Genomic DNA, 9,892 nt, shown 5'->3' on the forward strand with positions numbered 1-9,892 from the left:
TGACCTCCACATCCTTATACATCATCACTCCACGCCCGCGTAACTCGAAGGTCGCCCCACTGAGCTCCGGATTGCAGTTGTCCTCGGAATTGCCTGATCGGAAAAATCCGGAGGGCAAGACTTTAACCTCGAGGCAGCTAGCTTTGCTGGCCACTAGGGACGAAGACAAGGTACTAGGATGGGTTCCCTGTCCTTGGAAGAGGTTTCTGGGCTCTTGAGAAGTTGCTCCGTAGGCGGCCCTGAGCTGGCAGTTCTGGCGGTGGCTGTTGGGCCCTGCTGAGAGGCGGTCGCATGCAGCTCCTATGAGGCCCCTGTCGCCGGTCGGCGATGTCCGACTGGAGCTGTCACCGCCGCTGCCACTGCCGGCTGTGAGCGGGTCTCCGGTCGGGTCGTCCGGGCGTCTCATGGCCGCTAGCAGCTCCCTGGTTCCCGACCGGCTGCGCCTGCCGCTCTGCTTTCTCGGTGTCTTTGTCTGCTATTTCTACTATGGGATCCTGCAGGAAAAGATGTGAGCGGGTCCCCGGGGTCGGGAAACAGACATTCCCCGCGATCCCACCTCCTCCCCTTACCCTGTGGCCGGGTTCACAGTCTTCACGCCCCTGCGCCCGGTGTTCCTACTTGCCCTCCTCCTTTCCAGCACCCCAACACCTTTGCAGAGAGGCTCAACCTCCCCAGATTTCCAAAACGGGAAAGTTGGTCTTTGGATTCTCGGGACCTGGTGATTTTTCTTCCATTAATTGCTTTTTGCCCTGTTGGTTCTAAGGGCCTGGGTTTTACAGGCTGAGACTTACACACCCAAGCAGGTTTCCGTGACTTGTGCCGGTGCCTCTTTGGAGCTCCTAGATGCTTGCAGACAGCAGACTTTCGCCCTCAGCGTTGTTGCTGTAGCCCCAGGTGCCTCGTTTCACCATCTAATTTTCTACGTTTCTTTTAACTCCATCCTTTACGGATGTTCTTGTCCTAGGCTACAGGATTAGTAGACTGGGATGTCTAGTTTCTAAATCCAAAAAAATCAGGTCCTTCTGTAATAGAGCCCAGTGATCCTTACCAAACTTCCCTACATCCAGAGAGGCAATGTGATTTCAAAGCTTTCAGTGGCTCTGGACATACGAGATGACATTGAAGGAAATATACTGATTTCTCCCCTTTCTTTCCCATGCATTTTATTCCTAGAACAAGAGGAAAGCATGGGGAGGGAGCCAAGCAGGAGAAGTTCACTTTTGCCTTAACTTTGGTCTTCATCCAATGTGTGATAAATGCTGTGTTTGCCAAGATCTGTGAGTACCTACATAGTAATGTGTTATGTGCCACCTCCGTTTTGTATCCTGGGCATTAGGCAGTTATCCAACCTTTAGGTCTAACTCTTAAGGTCCCCACTTCCTTTTGCACTTAACACAGACTCTCTATGTAGTCTATAAAGCTCATGACTTTGGCATGGAGTAAAACCCTGTTTCCTTAAATTAGACCCACTGCATTAGAAATACACAGAGAATGGGCCTTCTGTATTTCTGATCCCCGTGGAGACTACTTAATTTTTTGTTGTTGTTGTCCCTTTGATTTTCCTTTTTGTGTCCACTTCAAACATGGTTTGAGCTTTTCTCTGTTCCCTGGGGGCTAGCAGCAGGCTAACTACTCCCTTGAACTGAATGAGCGCCCCACCCCTGCCCTGGATGTCATCTTGTGTTAAGCTTAGGTAGGATTGGAAAATTGAATAATCAGCAGAGGTTTCCCAGTGCAAGAGGACAGAAATAGCTTGTACTTCTTATCTTATTTGACAGGCCAGTTCCTTTCATGTGGCTGCAACTTTTGCTCAGTTACGAATTCTAGGTTTTTCCCACCAGGTTTTTCTTGTCTTTTTTTGTTTCTTTCTTCTCCCAGTGATCCAGTTTTTTGACACTGCCAGGGTGGATCGTACTCGGAGCTGGCTCTATGCTGCCTGTTCTATCTCCTATCTGGGTGCCATGGTCTCCAGCAACTCAGCACTACAGTTTGTCAACTACCCAACTCAGGTGAAATCTCAGGACAGGCTGGGGGTTGCCTCAGAAGTTATTTGAAAAGAACTAAGGATTCTTCCCACAGGTCTGTGACTTAAATAAAAAGAGAGTGTGTTTGAGAACTTTAGAGTGCAAGGAACCATAGATCTGAGGAGGAGTGGTGGTGGGATGGCCACGATAAGGCTGCTTTTTGAGGCTGCGGTCTCCGGTGCATGCCCACACTTACTCATCTTAACACAGCACCTAGCATAGTACCTGGCGCATCACACATGCTCAGAAATTATTTGCTGAATTTAATTTCAGGTCCTTGGTAAATCCTGCAAACCGATTCCAGGTAAGCAGAAGAAGATGGTCTTCCATCTTCCAACCTCACTTTTTGTATAAGTTCTCACCTTCTCTGCTAAAGCTTTGTATCCCTTCAGGCTACATCATCCCATCATAGCTATCTCCAGGGACTACCCTCCATTCCTTCCCCCTGCCGTCCTGTCATTGTATCAATTCATTTGGTGTTGGATATGCTTAAGCTGGGAGCTAGAAGCTTCATGTGGTTAGTCATTTTAGTGTCCCATGTGTTTGCATTGTCACTAGACACCCTCAACCCCATTTTGATCATCAGTTAATTTCAACCTTTCACTTTTCCTCATTCAGCCTACCTTTGCCCTGTTCCTTCCTGGACCTTTCATCTTGGTTCTCTGCCTTTTCCCTGCCTTATACTCTCTGTTCAACCCTGTTGCTCAATCCTCTGTCTAGGTGCCAGCCTCACCCTCCTCTTATCCTCTAGAGGCCTGCCTTCTCAGACATTCTTTTCTCCCATGGGTCTTTTCTTGGCTCCTAGGAGGAGAGTGTTGGGCTTATCAATGCCTGCGGGTACCTGAATTTTCCACTCTCGTGTTTTCCCTGTAGTCATGCTCCTTGGAGTGACCCTCTTGAAGAAGAAGTACCCAATGGCCAAGTACCTGTGTGTGTTGTTAATTGTGGCTGGAGTGGCCCTTTTCATGTACAAACCCAAGAAAGTAGTTGGGATGGAAGAACACACAATTGGCTATGGAGAACTGCTCCTGGTATGTGATCCTGGTGGGAAAGGCAGCCTTTTCCAATAGTCTTAACCAAGGAAAAACCCCACCTTGGCAGGCAAAGGCCAGTTATATGTCTTGAGGAAGGTTGCGATGTTCCTTGTCCCCATTTCTGGTCTTTGTCTGTTGCTACATGGCCCCTGGCCCTGCTAAGACCCATAGTGGGAAGCTTGAAATACTTAATTGCAGGTCTGCTCTCCTGGGGAAGGGACGACTCTGAGGCTTGTGTCTAAATGCTGGTGTGACATCACAGAGATCTGAGAACAAAGAGTGAAGGAATAGTGTGTCTCTCATTGTGGCTTTCTGAGGAACCTGGAAGCCAGAGTTGAAAATAAATAAAAATATAGTAGCTATTGCTTACTGTGTATTTAAGCACTGTTCCAAGTGTTTTACATACTAACTGATTAAGTTTTACAACAATAATCTCATAACAAATAGGATTATCTCCATTTTACAGATGAAGAACCTGAAACAGAGGTTAAGTCACTTGCCCATGGTCACATGACTTTTAAGTGGTGGTTAGTGGTAACACTGCACAGTACCCAGTCTCTCCTCCATGCCAGGAGTACTGGGAATAGGTTTTCTCTCTCTAGCTTCAATGGAAGAATGTATGTGGCTCCCCTCAACCTGTTGGAAATCCTTGCACACCAGGCCTCATGGCATTGTATTGGAAAGTGGTAGCCTTCCTGCCCTGTTCTGACTACAACTATTTGTGTGGCTGATAGCCTGTCATTCTAGTGCCTGGGGGACAAGGGAGCTTGCATGGTTTCTCCCCATCCTCCACCATGACCAAATGGCACTCTGTCTTAAGCAATAGCTTTCTGAGGAGTCTCAGAAAGGTGAGAGTCCTGTGTCCTGGGTTGGGGAGGGGCACTGTTGGCCTTCTCACTGAAAGTTGTATCCTTTTTCCCCCCAGTTATTATCTCTGACCCTGGATGGACTGACAGGTGTTTCCCAGGACCACATGCGGGCTCATTATCAAACAGGTTCCAACCAGATGATGTTGAACATTAACCTTTGGTCGACACTGCTGCTGGGAGCTGGTAAGAAGCAGTTCTGTTGTTCTTCCATGTATCAGCAGAGGGCAGGCTGCCCTTATCCAGGTGATCTCTAGCTCAGATGCCAGTTGCTAGCTTTGCCTGGGCCAAAGTCCTGCCTTGACTCTAAGATGCCCTTATGTCCAAGCTCCCGAGAATTGTCCTGGAGAAACCTGCACTAGCAGGCTGTGCTTGCTGCTCGTTCCTGGCACAATCTGGGGTATACTATGCTAGGTAACATGGGAAGACATGTGGCAGTAGAACAAAGGGATACCTTGGGAACTTGCCATCTTCTAAGGGAAGTGAGACACTGGTATGTGGTATATATTGAATATAGTTCAAAGCGAATGCATTTGCTTTTAAATTAGTACATTATAACCTTTTCCAAATCTGGGCACAGGAGGAAGTTTTTTTGTATCGCAAACTAGGATTAACAGAGGAGCCTGCTGATGGCTGGAGGTGACCGGGCTTGGCTGCCCTGAGCTAGGGAGGTGTGGATCAGTATCTCCACAACACCTGAGGATCTCTGCTTTCGGTCACTTTTGGCAGAAGTAACTAATGAACTTTCAAGCCTTTCTTGGAAGGGACTTTAGTTAGTTTCTCTAATCAGGAAAAGAGGAAAAGGATGCCTGATGGGATAATATCAGCTCACTGCATACATTGCCCGCATCTCACTGCCTTTCAGATTACTTAGCGGGCCGTGTGTAGGTGTGTGCAGGGGTGTGGATGGAAAGATGCACCACTCATCTTGTTGCATTTTTTCCTAGGAATCCTGTTCACTGGGGAGCTCTGGGAATTCTTGAGCTTTGCTGAAAGGCACCCTACCATCATCTATAATATCCTGCTCTTTGGCTTAACCAGTGCTCTGGGTCAGGTGAGTGCCTTGAGGGGGTGGCGGGGCTTCCCCAAGAGATTGGCCTGGCTGGGAGAAGGGGGGTGGCAAGATTAGACCTGATATCCTGTTATAGACTTGAGACCTTGTGGCAATTGCCCAAGAACCAGCCTGACCGCATCTTTCTCTGTCTCTCTCTAGAGCTTCATCTTCATGACAGTTGTGTATTTTGGTCCCCTGACCTGCTCTATCATCACCACAACTCGAAAGTTCTTCACCATTTTGGCCTCTGTGATCCTCTTCGCCAACCCCATCAGCCCTATGCAGTGGGTGGGCACTGTGCTTGTGTTCTTGGGTGAGTTCCATACACAGCAGGCATCTCTGGACCACGCAGAGAGACAGTGACAGAGCTTAATTATTTTTTGCCTTAAAATTTACTTGTATGTTTATGAAATTTATTTAGTTATTATAGGGAAAACTCAAAAAAAATATTTTAAAGTATAGTTGGCATACGATAGTACATTCGTTTCAGATATACAACATTATTCAACATTTTTATGCCTGACGATGTAATTGTCACGCTGAGTCTAGTAACCATCTGTCACCATGCCAAGTTATTACAATATTATTGTCTGTATTTCTTGTGCTGTTCACTACATCTCTGTGGCTTATTTATCTTATAGCTGAAAGTTGTACCTCTTACTCCTCTTGGCCTTTTTCACCTACCGTCCCATCCCCCTTCCCCTTTGATAACCATCAGTTTATTCTTTGGTTCTATGAGTCTATTTTTGTTTTGTTAGGTTTGTTTTAGTTTTTTTAGATCCCACATATAACTGAAATCATACAGTATTTGTCTTCCTTTGACTTATTTCACTTAGCGTAACACCCTCTAGGTTCATCCTTTTTTTATTGCTAGTAGTCATATATATATATATATATATATATATATATCACATCTTTTTTATCTACTCATCTACCGTTGGACACTTGGTTGCTTCCATGTTTTGGCTATTGTAAATAATCTTGCAATGAACACATATTTTTTTGAATTAGTGTTTTCATTTTCTTTGGGTAAATATCCAGAAGTAGAATTCCTATGTCATGAGGAAACTTGTTTTAAAGAGAAAAGGAAGCATTACCTCTAATCCAGCCTTCCTAATGAGCATTCATTTCAGTGATTTCCTTTCAGTGACTCAGGTTTCCCCAGACATTGAACAGGGTAAAATCATTGTGCTTATTCCCTATTAATGCTTGTTATGGACAAGCTGAGAGAACAGGCTTAGAAATTTTGACTCTTATGTTTCAGTCTTGCTGTACTTTATTTGTTTATCTCTATATATAATCTATATATCTATATGGGTGCAGATATAATTACCAGTATCTTGGTATCTTGGTGATTTTTTTTCATCTGATGTCGTTCTTTTTCTCTGAGGGAGTTTTATAAAACCCATGTTTGGAAACTAGTTTTACTTAAAGCCCCAGTTTTGGAGAACCTTGGCTCACCTTTTATTTTTCCTCCAAATTATTAGTAGGTATTTATTTTTCCTCATAACGCTTAGCCCGTTTTCTCCCTTTCCATAGGTCTTGGTCTTGATGCCAAATTTGGGAAAGGAGCCAAGAAGACATCCCACTAGGAAGAGAGACATACCTCCACTGCAAGAATATTTAAATTATTATCTTTAATAGCGATATCTCTTGGGAAAACGGACACAGTAGGGATAAAGGACTGGGCTCCAGTCTGTTTTTGTTTTTTTTTAAAGGAAGCAAAATCACATATTAAAAAAAAAAAGTACTTGGATTTTAACAAAGCAGAGTCGGCCGTTTTCTGTTCTTGACGACCCGGAGCACAGCCTAACACAAACGAAGAGAGAACGAGGGAAGCGGCAGAGCTTGATGCTTGTTGCCCAAGCTGCTTCCTCTCCAGTGTGGTTAACCTGGTTGGGTTGCTGATTCCTTCAAGGGCCTGACCATTACAGGGAGGAACTTGAATAGATTGCATAGTTGTGCTTGTGTCCTCCCCTCCCACTGGTAAGGGTCTAAATATGCCAAGGCAGGTGGCTGTGTTTGAGCTATAGAATGTAAAAAATCACTTTCTCAAAGCTCTGGTCGGCAAATATGTCTTTAAAAAAAAAAAACTATACATATCCTCTCCTCAAGAAACCTCTCTTAAAAAAATTTTTTTTATATCCTTACCCCAGGATATATTTATTGATTTTAGAGAGGAAGAGGGGAGGAGAAACATCGATCAGCCGTTTCCTCGGGGATCGAACCCACAACCTTTTGGTGTACAGGACAGCACTCTAGCCAACTGAGCCACCTGGCCGGGGTGAGAAACTTTTCTTGAGGTTGGGGTAAACTGAGCCCAGAGCCTCAGAGTCCTGCTGTGTTTTCACATTTTTCCACTGCCTCCCTTCACCCAAAAGCGGAAACCCAATATGCATGTCATGAACAGCTTTGGAAAGTCTCATTCCCTCTCCATCTCTGTCTATTCTCAGTCCACCTGGTCCCCTCCTGGGGAGGCTGGATTAATCCTTCCTATTTTCCTGCCCTCTTCAGCTGCTGAAGCATTGCAATCCTTTGCCATCCTGGCTGTGGCAAGGTATCACCACGCCAGCTTCTGTCTGTTGCAAAGGGATGCTGGCGGAAGGCATGGTGGCTGAGTCCTGACACACAGCCGCTGTTGAGTTTTCTGGGTGGCAATGGGGGAGAAGGCGGAGCATGGAGCAGAGCCACCTGCCCACTGCTGCCTTCAGAGTTGGAAATCGCAGTCCTCCAGGGACCACGCTTTACACATGAAAGTGCATTTCCACCAGCTGCAGCTTTCACTCCATCTGCTCAGCAGCTCCGGCCCCTGGGCCCTCCAGATGGGAGCCCAGCCCCCTTCCTGAGCCCTGCCTCTCCACCCCCCTGCCCAGCCTTTCAAGCCCTGCCTTAGTCGCACTCATCTCCCTCTCCTGGGCCCGGATGTCACTGCAGCTCTGGCCCTAAAGGCCCGCTCTCTTTTTGAGCTCCTGGAGAGAAGAGGTTTTCCATACATCTGGCTGAACTTCCTTCCTTCACCCCTTTCCCTGCTGTGTGCTCTTCATCCTGAAAGTTGCATCAGTTAGCTTCTTCTCTATTGGAATGATCTCCTGTGGATCAGTTAGGTAGTTAGAACATGTTACCAGGGCCCGGGGCCTACTGTTTTAATGAGACATCTTCCCAGCTCTCAGACCGATCCTCTCCCTCTGCCCACTGCCATTTCCAGCCAGCTGTCTCAGGTATGCCTAATGCGAGTCAAGAGCAAGACAGGGTTTTCAACAGCTCAGCCTGGCCCTCAACCTGATACTAAAGCAAGCGTGTCCCACCAACAATGAGCTAGAAACCCAGTCCTGTCCATTCTGTGTGCCACGTACTGTGAATGTGCTGGGAGTTCAAAGATGAGTAGCACCAGTACTTAGCCTTTAGGGAGTTCATAGTCTAACAGGGAGTTGGGTAAACGAATCATTGCATCTCAGATGTCCAGGGGTAACAAGGTAGGAAGGTGTCTGGGCAAGGCGAGGCTTGAGCTGCAGAGAGTGTGGGAAGATGAAAGGAGGAGGAAGTGAGTTTTGGCTCCACCGCCAAGTGGAGAATGGGGTTAAACTGGTTCCTCTCCATCTAGCGCCTCCAGTCATTTCAAGTGAGAGCTGGGGCAGAAGAGTGGCTCTGCAGTGAGACATCTTTCAGCTCCATTGGAAGATATTTGAAGATGCTGCGTAAGCTGCCAGTTTGTCTGGGGCGGCACGCTTCCTTACAGGATCTCAGGAACTGAGAGCACCAGGTTAGGCTCAGTTCAGTGGCACTCTGTGAGGTTATAATAGGGCTGATAAATGGGAAATTCCAGACAAGTTCTAACAAACGTATTGTTGATTCCTAACCCCGGGCGGCCTGATGCCTTGGGTTTCTAAAGATCAAAGGACTTTCACGTGCAGTTAATTCTCAGCTATGTGTAGAAGGGAGGGAACCAGCACAAATTTTCCCAAACGCTGTTCTTAATTTGGGGTGGACTGTATTTAAGTGTGTTTTGGTCAGACTGTCAGGTCTGCCTTTGCTGTTTGTGGTCAGGCTCCTGGTAAAGGGGTTTTGCCAGCTCCTGTGCACCTCTTGGCCCAGGGCAAGGGAGTGGCCCACACATGCGATTTGGGGTAAAACCATGGAGAAAGCTGTTCTGGAATTAAAAAGAAGACAAAAATTATAATTATTTTTCAAAGGACTTAAAGGGGCAGGAATTAAACACTGGCTAGTCTTTAAGGTGAGGTATTTAGCGATGCGTGATATGTTTTCTCACAGCCCTGTGACCCCCTCATGAAGAGGACTGAGCAAGCATCTGCACCTTTTAGAAATGACCAAACAAGTTAGAGAAGGTTGGGTGACCTGTGGGAGGTCCCTGGGTATGTCCCTGAGAGATTAACTAGAACTCAGGTCCCTGAGGTCTTGTTGTGTCTTGGACACATGCCCTTTTGAGGGAGAGGAGCAAAGCTCCTCAGGAGGCCCATTGCCTCTGCACGCTGGTCCTACTTGTCAATGGAACAGTTTGCACTCCTGAGTGGTGCTGGTCACTTTCCCCAGATGCCCCCTGGCAAAGAAATTGTCCTGGGTCTCGGCGGGATCATTTGGCCCCTCCCACAGAAAACACGCCAGCTGTCTAGGAGCAGCAATCTCATGTATTCGTTGAGTTCCTCTTTTCCCAAAGCTTTCTGGTTCCTGACATTTTATCTCTACGACACCCCTGGGGAGAGCTTGAGCCGGAAACCAGTCTGCCATGTTTGGAATCGGGAGCCTAAAGTATGTCAGCGGAAGGTCACACGACTGGGAGGGCAGGGCTCCAAAGTGAGTCTCCACTTCATACAGGTCAGGTCAGTGAGCTAAGCCCAGCTGTCTGGATTTCCTGTTCTAGAATTTCCAAATAACTTGGAGGGCTGACATAGATATACT

General features: G+C 46.8%; 1 protein-coding gene across 1 annotated transcript; it reads left to right on the forward strand.

Moving 5' to 3' along the window:
* The first annotated feature begins 279 nt into the window (after positions 1 to 279).
* SLC35B1 (solute carrier family 35 member B1) lies at positions 280 to 6,744 on the forward strand. Its single transcript, XM_090292509.1, has 9 exons — positions 280 to 508; positions 1,174 to 1,277; positions 1,879 to 2,009; positions 2,298 to 2,328; positions 2,898 to 3,055; positions 3,984 to 4,110; positions 4,872 to 4,978; positions 5,138 to 5,291; positions 6,518 to 6,744. Exons 1-9 carry the CDS (start codon positions 303 to 305, stop codon positions 6,568 to 6,570), a joined length of 1,071 nt encoding a protein of 356 aa, XP_090148635.1. The 5' UTR covers positions 280 to 302; the 3' UTR covers positions 6,571 to 6,744.
* The last annotated feature ends 3,148 nt before the right edge of the window (positions 6,745 to 9,892 follow it).

Source organism: Furipterus horrens, unplaced genomic scaffold (assembly GCF_987537825.1).
Source record: "Furipterus horrens unplaced genomic scaffold, mFurHor1.1.pri manual_scaffold_11, whole genome shotgun sequence".
Classification (NCBI taxonomy): Eukaryota; Metazoa; Chordata; class Mammalia; order Chiroptera; family Furipteridae; genus Furipterus; species Furipterus horrens.

Excerpts from the sequence above, each read along its gene's own strand:
- SLC35B1 (XM_090292509.1), top strand. The coding sequence starts at position 303 with ATGAGGCCCCTGTCGCCGGTCGGCGATGTCCGACTGGAGCTGTCACCG. Across the intron at positions 509-1,173 it reads GGGATCCTGCAGGAAAAGAT|AACAAGAGGAAAGCATGGGG; the intron begins GTGAGCGGGTCC and ends TTTTATTCCTAG. Across the intron at positions 1,278-1,878 it reads TGCTGTGTTTGCCAAGATCT|TGATCCAGTTTTTTGACACT; the intron begins GTGAGTACCTAC and ends TTCTTCTCCCAG.